The sequence below is a fragment of the Olea europaea genome, chromosome 18 (assembly GCF_002742605.1).
Source record: "Olea europaea var. sylvestris chromosome 18, O_europaea_v1, whole genome shotgun sequence".
Taxonomy (NCBI): Eukaryota; Viridiplantae; Streptophyta; class Magnoliopsida; order Lamiales; family Oleaceae; genus Olea; species Olea europaea.
The window spans coordinates 25,855,031-25,866,934 of NC_036254.1; the positions used below are offsets into that span (position 1 = coordinate 25,855,031).

The following is an 11,904-nucleotide window of genomic DNA, read 5'->3' on the forward strand; positions in this document are numbered from 1 at the left end:
GGTGTCAATAGATCTTTCGCAATTGCAAAAACAATTAGCCAACGTCTTTCATACTTTCGCCAGAATTCAATTACTTCTTCTGAAATTTTTTTAATTGTTCTGTCTGTTGGCATATTGTGATTGAAATAATCAATTAATTCGGCAGGCATCGTATTTTGAGTTTCGCTCGATGTTTGATGAGATGCAGATATAGACAACATGGCACTAGATGAACACATTGCAGTTGCATCATATCTAAATCTATTAATGCTCTGAAATAAATTCGTTATTTTCGCAGCATCTTTTTCAGTTTCAGCAGAAAGAGTAGGTGCAACAGAGGGTGCCCGACTAACATTTGCACCCATTCTTTCCGCATATAAATCATACATTCCACATAATGTTTGCTCTAAATTCTTATAGGTAATAGGTGTATCAAGTATTAAAACTTTATTGAATTGATCAATCACGTATTTAGTTCCCGAAATATTATACCGGGGGTCCATTGCGCATGCTAAAGGAAATAATATAGACAGTTCTTCCCAATATTTTCTAAACTTTAATTCCATGGCAATTAAAATTTCACTAAAAGTAGGATCATTTTTATATTTATGGAATGTTCTTGCAATTATATAAAGGCGTTCAAGCACCATACAACTTGTAGGATATTAAACGCCGGATAAAATCTTTGTGGTCTCATAAAAAGATGTCAAAAATTGTTTAACTTTCAAAACTAAAATCCAATCGGATTCATTTAACATACCATCATCATCACTTCTAACATGTCTATTATTATAAAAGTCAGTTATTAAATTTTTGAAACCTTCACATGATTTTAATAGCAAGTATGTAGAGTTTCATCTATGACCTACGTCGTTAACAAATGTTTTAGCAGTCATCACCCTTAGTTCGGCACAAAAATTTTCAAATGCTTGTTTTCTATTAGGAGAGATCGTAATATATATTAATGCATTTCTAATCCTTTGAAGTTTATCATTTATATGTTTTAAATCATCTTGCACAATTAAATTCAAGATATGACACACACAACGAATATGAAACAAATACCCACTAAAATCAGGTTGAAGTGTCCTACACAATTTATCGATGACTACCTTATTAACACTAGCATTATCAAAAATAAAAGATCGAATTTTACTCTCACAATGATATTCTCTAACAATACTGATAATAGCATTATATATATTATTAGCATTGTGAAGAAATTCAATAATTCTAAAAGCAATAATTTTCTTATGCATGCACCAAAGTGGGTTTATATAGTGTGCGGTTGCAGCTATATATGCTCTTTTATTAACCCCTTCTCACATATCAGAAATTAAGGATATAACACCCCCATATTGTTGTAAATCCATAATTAATTGTTGTTTTGAATTATTGAAATAATTTATTGTATCGGCACGAAGAGTGTTTCGACTTACCTCAATGTACCTCGGTTGTAGATATTCTTTCACGAACGAGACGAAATGTTGGTTGTCTGCAATAATCAGAGGCAACTCAGTGGCGGCAACAAATTTCACCATTCCGATTCGAGTCTCGTCCTCCAAATACACCCACATGGATAGGGGTAAAGTTGTAGAACCGGCGCCTGGACTGCCAAATTGTAATTGTGTTTGACCAGTTGGAAGAAGTTCATGTCTAGCTGCACATGATTTGTAGTGGCGGTTGAGATGAGTTGTACCAATTCCTTTTTGACATGCCAATCTTTGTTGACAGTATTTACATACTACTTTAGATTCTGCAAGGCCATCAACGACTTTTCCCGTTGAAATCAAATTAAAGTGATCCCAACATTTTGCTTGTTTTTTGGCCTTTCGCTTTCCCCTCACATCTGAGATATTAAATTGTTGATCTTCATCTTTATGTTCCGCTTCGGGAACGTTAATATCATCCAAATCAATTGGAGTGTGGCTTCCCTGACCGTGAATGTGAACATCTTCAGGTATCGGTATGTCATTTAGACCGGCAAATTCATTTGGAAATTGACTTTGCGGCGTCCCTAGACGATTCTCCATGATGTGGCAATGGCTCACATCCTGTATCGAACAAGCTCTCAACAAATGAACGTTAATCCATTTCTGTGATTGTTTATGATGAAATCTTGACTAGATAAATATAAATGTAGTGAGATTGTGAGAATTGGATGAATTGAAATTGTAACTAATAAACTGTAAAAATTGAATTGATATTGTATATTTTGCAGCACAAGAGAGTAAAAACTCGATAATTGATATAATAAAAGAGAGTTGAGAGGGTTGTAATTTTGGAAGAGCAATTGATATGAAATTTTTTTTTTTGGGGGGAATAAAATAAAAATAAAAGTTCAATGACCAAACGGTCACTAAATTTTATTCAGCGACCAAAATTTAGTGACCAGAACGGTCACTGAAAAGTGACCAAAACAGTCACTTTTGTGACCGTTTTGGTCACAGGCTCAACGAGCGGCTCGTGGCTCATCATTTTACGAGCCATGAGCTGAGCTGCTCGTGGCTTGTCAAAACGAGCCGCTTGTGGGCTCGCCCACGAGCGGCTCGTCTCCCGGCGAGGCCCGCTTGGCTCGTGCTCGGGCTCGTGAAATCACGAGCCTGAGCCGCCCACGAGCCTCTTTTCCACGAGCTGAGCCGAAGAGCCGCGAGCCGGCTCGGCCCCAATTGACATCCCTACTGTCTGGGGAGCATAGTTTGGAGCTTGCCAGATATATGTGGATCTTGAATTTGGTGGAGAAGTTGCTAAAAGACTTTTCAAAATCGAGCCAACTAACCTCATAAATTATGTACTGCTCGAAAATATATACGCTTAAGCAAGTAGGTTAGACTAAACTTACGAGGTCAGGAGATTGATGGGGCTTATGGTATCACAACGAGAAACTTGCCCTTTTCAATTTTGTCCTATCTTCACACCAACAAGTCGTCCATTGTTTATTTCCACCCACACTCTAGCTCCACTTCAAGTGCCCATCGACTTCCCGATTGTTTCCACCCATGCCTTGTAAGTTGTCTATTGGTAGTTTCCATCCAGGCTCTTGGTTTTAGATTGAGGGGGTGGGTGTGGTGAAGAAGAAGCTCGTTTTTTTGTTTTTGTTTTTGATTTAAGTTTTTTAATATGATAGATAGAAAGTTGCTATTTTTCCCTTTTAAAAATTGATTAAAAGATAATCAAAGTTTGTTTTGATGGTCAACTAACGGTATTTTTTATGGAAAACATCCAAAAAGATTTCATATGCAACGTTTGGAAATGTTAGGAGCGATGATTGCAATAAATGAAAGATTTGGAAAAGGTCTATTAATGTTTCAAAAATTTTGGGACTTCTGTTGCAATTACTCTATATTAATCCTAAAGTTTTTGAGTTAATTTACAAGTAGGCATTGAAGTTTGTTAAATATTTTAAATTGGTTCTCCTTATCTAATTAACGCTACAGAACCCATCAGATAGTGATAATAATGAACACGTCGTCTCCACAAAATCCCCCTCCATTCATACATCTCAGACTGTAAAAGCATCGCGCTGGGGTTTCTTTGCAGGGGCTGATCAATTTCATCTTTCCAAATCATACGATTCGCTTCAGATCTGTAGAAAAATGTACGGATTCGAAGCGCTGACCTTCAACATTCACGGAGGGTACCTGGAGGCGATTGTGCGAGGATATAGATCGGGACTACTCACTGCCTCCGACTACAACAACCTCTGCCAATGTGAAACCCTCGAGGACATCAAGATGCACCTTTCCGCCACTGAGTATGGCTCCTACCTCCAAAATGGTTAGTCTATTCTACTTCTCACTTTAATTCTTAGTTTGGAGCATTTTTGGATCATATTTTGCCTCGACTTATTGAAGTTCCATTCATAAGAGTGACTTGTTTGGGTAGAGGAAGTTGTTTTAAATCACTCGGAAAGTAATAGAATATAATTCGGTTGAACTTAAATAAACTTTATTGAAAATAAGGGTTAGTTATTACTGTTGCTGTAGCTCCGAGCTTTTTGGAGTTCAATTTTGCAGTGAAGCGTTGGAAATTTTATGCATTTGGAGAAAGAATGAAAGCATGCATTTTGGAGTTACTAGGTCAAATACCACTTGATTTTGTAGTGTTTTGGTAGATCAACCCTAATATTAGATCCATATCCGCTAATTCACCCTTCTTTCAGAACGTATTAACTAGATCAGCATTATCCAATAACTTACCTATTCTGATAAGTATCACCAACGAAGTCAATTAAGTTGCGGTTCTAAATATATATACTTTCTATGATTTAGTTGATTTACAGAGTGAACATGTTTTTGTGCTGTTAGCTGTGAAGCATTGCTGGTTTAACTTGTTTTATGTGTCTTTTTGGCTGCGACCATTGTAATTTGTTTTTTTTTTTCTTTTTTTATCAATTGCAGAGCCTTCTCCATTGCACACAACAACAATCGTGGAGAAATGCACCCTTAAATTGGTCGATGAGTATAAGCACATGTTAACCCAAGCCACAGAGCCTCTGTCAACCTTCTTAGAATATGTTACGTATGATTCCTTTCTCCTTCTCTTTGTACATAGTACAGTTGACACATGATACTTATAACAAGTGCAGACTGAAAATTTTAGAAGTATATTTCCATTTGATAGTGTTTAAGCTTTAGATAGAACAGGAGATTGTGAACATGTTTGGAGCTTACTTATTTTACTTGCTCATGCTATTTCTGTCTCCTTACTTATATGTAAAATAAGCAAGGTTCTAAAAGGGACAAGGCATGGAGGTCAAGCCTTACAAGCCTAGGTGTAATAAGATATTTTCCTATTTTTAATATTATTTTAATTATTCTAGACCAATAAATGAATAAAGGGGGTGTTTATTTTCATTTTTCCTAAAATACAATTTTCTCTCTCTCCTTTTCAATTACATATTTTTCATTAAAATAATATTACACACAAACCAAAAAATTTTTATTCATTTTTAACTACACATTCTCCATCAATCTGCGATTTTAAAATACATTCTTTAAAAAGAATGGGGCTCAAACACACCCAAAATAATGCATACCTTGAAAACTTTGGGTGAAGACTTATAGGACCCTCGCCCAAAGATTTCAAGTTTCCAACTAAAACATAATTCTTAAAATCATAAATACCACAAATCAATAATGCGTTGTTCGTGGACAGAGAAAGCTATGTTCGTCAGCTGGGTTTGAGCTAGGGTGGGTTTTTTTGTTGGACTTATTATTATTATTAAGTTTATGCATTGGTTGAGCATTTTGTTGGATCGGACTTTAGAACAATAAAATACCATTTTCGCGTGCCTTTTTTAATGCTTGTTTGGTAGGGATTTGATAAATTGAATCTTTGACGGTTAGTGATAAAATGAGTTCTATCTGTGAGAGAAGAATTCAAAAATGACGGTTAGAATAGTGAAATGACAGTAAAAAAATTGATTTTAATTGGTTTAAAATCTGTACCAAACAAGCACTTAGCCTAGACGCCCTTTAAGCAGTCAACATAGAGTTGACTGTCTTTTTCCCTCTTAGGCGTGAAGTGGGGGCATTTTAATCGTTTCCTGTGCCTAGATGAGCCTTTTAGAACAATGAAAATAAAAACTCAAACAGTGTCTGTTTAATTTATATTGTCCTACTTTTTGTATTGTGAATAAAATTGAAATTTATTTCTAAGCGCCAAGGCACTAGTGACTTTCTATTTTCCAAATTTACTGTGATAGTCATATTACCTGGTAACACTGTTCTTATTTAGATATGGTCACATGATCGACAATGTTGTTCTAATTGTCACGGGAACTTTACATGAGAGAGACGTTCAGGAATTGTTGGAGAAATGCCATCCTCTGGGAATGTTCGACAGGTAGTTATGTGAACTTAACATTCTATGCTAAATGAAGCGGTAATGAACTAAAATTTTGCACTTCTTTTCCATAGTATTGCTACTCTTGCAGTTGCCCAAAACATGAGGGAGCTGTACAGACTGGTGCTTGTTGACACACCTCTGGCTCCATACTTCTCAGAGTGCATCACTTCAGAGGTACTGGTTGCTGCAAATAATTTTTCTGTGTGATAGTTGAGAAACGTTTCGTTTGTAGTTACTGAAATTGCCTGCACTATTCCCATTTGTATCATCAAAGTTCAACTATTACTGTCTTCTCATCATGAAGCTTAACTATTAGTGGGTTTATATTTTTAGGAATATACGCCATGCCAATTTATAGATGTCAGAGCTTTATTCTCTGTAGTGAAATATATAGAAAATGTGGTGAAAGTCAATCTCAATAATTGTTCTTCATGCTATTGACTCCCAGTTACTGTAGCTTCTAAAGAAATGCCTAAATGATTAACTGAGTCTGTTAAATTTTGCATTGTTTGATTAAAATTGGACCAGGAGATTCTATTATCAGAAGAAGGGAAAAAAAATGATACTTGAAGATGGGGGTACTTTCATTTTATGCAATAATAACCATAGGATGTGCTTTTTAGTAAAGACCAAGCCGGAACAAGGTTTGATACGAGGACAGTTTTCAGTTAATGCTGGGTTCTGTCTGGCTTCTTTTCCCTCACTAGGACATTGTTGCAGGACTTGGATGACATGAATATTGAAATTATGAGGAATACTCTCTACAAAGCGTACCTCGAGGATTTCTATAGATTCTGTCTGGTAAAGGGTTTACTTTCGAATGTTCAAAGTTCCTTTTCTTTTGCCTTGGTATCTTGAATTCCTCCGTGGGACTTGACTCTAACTTGAAAGTTTTGAAATAGAAACTTGGTGGCGCCACTGCAGAGATTATGTCTGACATCCTAGCTTTTGAGGCTGACAGAAGGGCAGTTAATATCACCATTAACAGGTTCTTTAGTCTGAATTGTTCATCGTAATTTAACTATTAGTTATGTACCTTCTTTTTCTGACCGTCTTATGTCTTTTATCGTAACATTCAGCATTGGCACTGAGCTTACTCGAGATGATCGTAGGAAATTGTACTCTAATTTCGGATTACTGTAAGGGGATTTTTGCATTGATTTCTTTTATTTTCAAGTATTGAATCTATAGATATGGTTTCATAGAGCTCCTTCTCCCCTAACTAATGTTGATGAAACTATGGATAGATATCCTTACGGTCACGAGGAACTTGCTGTTTGCGAGGATATAGATCAGGTATTTAATAGTTTTTATCCATATTCTAATGTCCATGATCAATTCTGACTTTGTTTTCTCACTATTGTATGATTCTTGATAGTGAATATAAATCCTTACGACATACTCTCCCTCCCTCCCACAAAATATACAAGTTATTCAAATAAACAGCATAAATAAGGAAATATTGTCACCAATCAAATTGTTAAAATTACGTATTAGGTGATTATTAATTTATAATTTGTTGGAGAAATTTCCAGAAGGATGCTTGAAGACCTATGTTATTAGTGTCTGCTCTTATTTACAGTGCCTTCCAATCAGGCAATTAATTTATGCCTGCTCTTATTTCTATTTTTTCCAGGTTCGTTCTGCCATGGAAAAATATCCTCCTTATCAGTCCATATTTTCCAAGTTATCCTATGGTGAGAGTCAGATGCTTGACAAGGCATTTTATGAAGAGGAGGTGAAACGGCTTTGCTTAGCATTTGAGCAGCAGGTTTGTTTCTCTGAACTTCCTGTTGAATTTTATCACCGTGCTTTTAGAAGGAATGAGGCTAATTACTGTTGCATTTACAAAAAAGGCTGCCTATTTGTCTGCCTGTTGGTGCTCCTTTTCGCCATTTTTATACAATAATCTCACTGTCCTTAATCATTTGGTAATGCAGTTCCATTACGGTGTGTTTTTTGCATACATGAGGTTGAAGGAGCAGGAAATCAGGAACTTGATGTGGATATCTGAATGTGTTGCCCAGAACCAAAAGTCCCGGGTGCACGATAGCGTCGTTTTTATATTTTAATAGCTTAAAAGCTATTTTATGATAACTTTGCCCTCCCTCCACATGTTTCTGTAAAAAAACTTTTTGCATTTCACTCCTTTGGTTCATGTGCGTTGCAGGGAGTACCCGTGCTGGTGTTCCGGCAACTTTTTAAGTTTATAATAAGTTGTGTGATTGATATGTTAGTTGGATGGCGAAATCTTTCAGAGATAAATTAATTCATGTCAATTTATTCTTCTGATATGCAATAAATATTCTGGGGGTTTACAAAGTCTCTTTTTACTTGTGTTTGATAATTCCCCTGACAAAAAAAACTATATGGTTTTGAGCAAGCACTTTAAGGTCCGTTTGGTTTTTGAAAAATCAAAAGTCACTCTTGAGATTAAGAAGTTCTCAAGAGTAACTTTTGAACCTGTTTGAATAATTTTTTAAAATAATTGCTTTGTTTGTCTAGAAGAGCTTTTGGTGAAAGTTAGCCTAGGATAATTGAGGGGTAGCTTTCTCAAGCTTCTCTTTTACAAGAGACAAAAGCAAAAGTTTGTCAAACGAGCCCCAAAAGCCTTTAAATTATTAAACTATGTTCATAGTCTTGATATGAGAATATAGTTATTAAACTCGGGTTGTCTATAGACTCGACTAAGATACTGGGTCACATTCCATGGTCATGACTTGTAATTCTGACTCCACACATTCAAGTTTATAGGCCTATTTTGTGACGAGAATAATGATAGGTGTACATTTTATGATTGACATCTTGGTGTACGTTCCAATGGAATTTAAAAAGTGTTACAGAAAAGTGAGTTTTTTTTTTTTTAAAAGTCCAATCATGTGTCATCACGTGGCACAATGTCAAAAATGATAAATATATGTAATATGATAGTTTCATAGTCAGATAGACATATTCAACTTTGAATCTTGAAATTCCGTTCTTTAGAATTTAGATTATCCACAAAATTAGGTGAAATTACAAGTACCGGTCTTCCCGACAATATTTTTTTAAGAAGCATTTAAATCGATTTATTTATTAAGTTGAACTGTCGAAGTCGAATACCAATAATATTTCCAAGGAGTTGAATTATTTGTTTTGCTTAACAAGTAAGTTAGGATATCATTTGTTATTATCGTCTCATTTAAGTTTTTCTTTTTAAATTTCCGTAGAAATAAATCTTCTTTTTGTTTGTATGTTTTCCCAAAAAATAATATTTCCCTTGTCAATTTCACAAAATTATGCTCAAGCAAATCTCATATCTAATAACTTTTTCAATCACCCATCTAATATATTTGACCTAAATTTAGGAATGACAATTTGGTTCGTTGGCTCAAGCCAAGCCCCATTTTGGAGGGTCGGATTGAGCTTGAGCCGGCCCGACGAGCCACAGGTAGGCTTGCATTAAAGGGAAGAGAAAAAAAAAATAAAAAAAAATGAGGCATTAGCTGCCTTTAAATAGGTGGCACACACTAACTTTATAAAGGAAACGTGCAGTAATAGGCAGCTGCGCCCTGCCTATAATAATAATAATAAATTTTTGAGCTGACTTGGCTCGAACCTCGAATTTTTGGTCTAACTTTTGCTTAACTCAGCTTGTACCAAAAAAATGCCCGACATGATTCTACTTGAGCCTCGAGTTTCGACATCCCTACCTAAACTCAAAAAATTATAGTACAACGTGGCCTCAAAGTGTCAATGTAATAAAAATTTAGCATAATTTCATCACCTAACCATTAATCACTCAAAAGATTATGTTTAGAATTAAATCTCGAATACGTATCATGAATAAAGTTTCACTTTAGGGACAAAGAATTTATAATTTGTTTATGAAGTCGTACATATATTTTTTTTCTCTCTATTAAGAAATTGTAGTTTTGATGTCCTCTTTATTGCAAGATAATATCAATATAGTTAAATTCCACACATCGACGCTCTATTGCTCGTATAAAAATGAAAGAGAGTGTGTTTATGTCTCATATTGTAATTTCAAATGTATCGGAAGTTAGGACATCAAGTCAAAGGGATATCATATAAATAAATAAATCATACTTTGGAAAAAGAGTAATAAAGAGTTTTTTATATTTTAAAATGTGAATTATTTCATTCTTAATTAACCCTTCTTACTAAAATAATATAAACTCTTAAGACAGGCAAACAAGTTGGTTATGCAATTCGATGAGAATAGTTTTTTACGAATTCCACACGTTTGTTGGCCTTAATGTAATCCATATTAGTCAGCGGAGTTGTTTGCCAAACCGCTAGAATAAATAAGCTGATGAATAAATATATTTAGAGACGATATTTATATAAATAAATTTATTCATCTTAAAGAACAGCAAAGAATCCATAGTCATTCAGATGATCATATGAGACTGATTATAACATTAACGAAAATAATGCAGTATTAAAAAAAATAAAAGACTGAATTTTCAGATTTCAAGATAGACAAGTGTTCGTAAATAAGTGTGTGACACTTTATTTTGTTCAAATATAAGCAAAAAAACAATTTAAGCTGTCAACTAGGAGTGTTAAAGTGGAGCGAGTAGTCCTTTGACTACTGGCTAACCTCGCAAAGAAGCTAAGTTGGCTTGTGAGAGGGATATGCTCATTTCAACAAAGGCAAGTTGGTGAAGCAAGCCGAGCTTATACTTTGAAAACGAGCAAACTCGTGCTAGGCTCGCCCCATATGCAAGAGCAAGTTGGATGGCATGGTTGGCCGAGCCCAACGATGGGCTCGGCTCGATCTATTTAACATCTCTACTGTCAACACATGTTTTTACCTTCAAATATATACGTTTTAAAGAACAATACTATACTCGTATAATATATTAAATACGAAGATCTTTCATTAACACATACATACACACACACATACATATATATGTATGTATGTATGTATTACCACGGCTAAAATAGAATGACGAGAAATTCATTTTGTCAAGATACTTGCTTATAAATTTGATCATATTAGAGCTCGCCAAGAAAAAGTGGCAAATAAATCCACCCTTGACATCAATAGAGTTTATACTTGAGTATGCATGTCAATACAAGTACACTCTACATGCATCGAATTCGGCTTCGCCGCTCCATAGCTTAACAATCCAACTTTATCTAAAAGAAGCTTCGCAAAGTGCACTCTCCGTTCCATTGGTATGACAAGGCCTTGTCACTTTTCTCTCTATGGAAACACGTTAAATTTCAACTACGGTAGTTTAATAAGTTACTAAAAGCAACTATTTAGGTTATAGCTTAACTATTTATTTTTAAGTAAGTTTACTTGTGAAAGCTTTACTAAACTTGATCCAATTGGAGTGACCAAAATCATCACAATCTAAATACTACTAACCTTTCTTGGATGTTTCAATAATAGTAGTGGTAGTAATAATAATATGAAAAATTAAATTCCCGAACTTTCGTGCATGGTTATGAATCAATTATTAAAAGTATGTTCTAAGTCCTCGAGCTATTTAAATTCGTAATTTTGGATCTTCGTGCGATCGAAACCATTGATGTGAGCATCAAAATAACACAAAATGTTCATGTGACTTGAAAATGAATAAAAATAGTCAAACAATTTAACCTTTATCTTCAGATAATTCTATATTAACCTGCAATTTTAACATCTACATTTGATTACATGAATCTCCAAGTTCATAGATGATTGAGAGTCTAGAGCCTCACCTGTAAATATTGAGGATCTATAACTACACCATGTAAAATATTTAGGAGGAGAGCCATAATTTTCTCAATAATATCATACAAATTAGTCAAGAAGATTCCATTTTCATATGTTCTCATGTTAGATAATAATTGTATCCCACTCCCACCTATATATATCGGCCGGGATGTTACACATTGAGCCGGTTAGACTCAATTTAAATACGAGTTATGAAACGAGCTGAATTGAATTTTTTTCTATACAAACCATTTACCTGTTCGTCGACTGGACTCATTTAACTTGTATACATGCATGGGCGGACCCACATGGGATCATGTGGGGTCAAATGACCCCCACAATTTTTTATTTTTATTTTT

At 34.9% G+C, this 11,904-nt stretch overlaps 1 protein-coding gene across 1 annotated transcript; it reads left to right on the top strand.

The window, feature by feature from the left end:
* Positions 1-3,401: 3,401 nt before the first annotated feature.
* LOC111367957 (V-type proton ATPase subunit d1-like) lies at positions 3,402-8,151 on the top strand. The gene is made up of 10 exons (XM_022989093.1): positions 3,402-3,756; positions 4,380-4,500; positions 5,719-5,826; positions 5,901-6,003; positions 6,550-6,630; positions 6,732-6,817; positions 6,909-6,968; positions 7,077-7,125; positions 7,466-7,600; positions 7,770-8,151. The coding sequence occupies exons 1-10, from the start codon at positions 3,576-3,578 to the stop codon at positions 7,899-7,901; spliced, it is 1,056 nt and encodes a 351-aa protein (XP_022844861.1). The 5' UTR covers positions 3,402-3,575; the 3' UTR covers positions 7,902-8,151.
* The last annotated feature ends 3,753 nt before the right edge of the window (positions 8,152-11,904 follow it).

What these genes read in the sequence shown, in the direction of transcription:
- LOC111367957 (XM_022989093.1), top strand. Translation starts at nt 3,576, where the DNA reads ATGTACGGATTCGAAGCGCTGACCTTCAACATTCACGGAGGGTACCTG. An exon ending in ATTTCTATAGATTCTGTCTG is followed by an intron (nt 6,631 to 6,731) that starts GTAAAGGGTTTA and finishes GTTTTGAAATAG; the next exon opens with AAACTTGGTGGCGCCACTGC. An exon ending in TACTCTAATTTCGGATTACT is followed by an intron (nt 6,969 to 7,076) that starts GTAAGGGGATTT and finishes AACTATGGATAG; the next exon opens with ATATCCTTACGGTCACGAGG.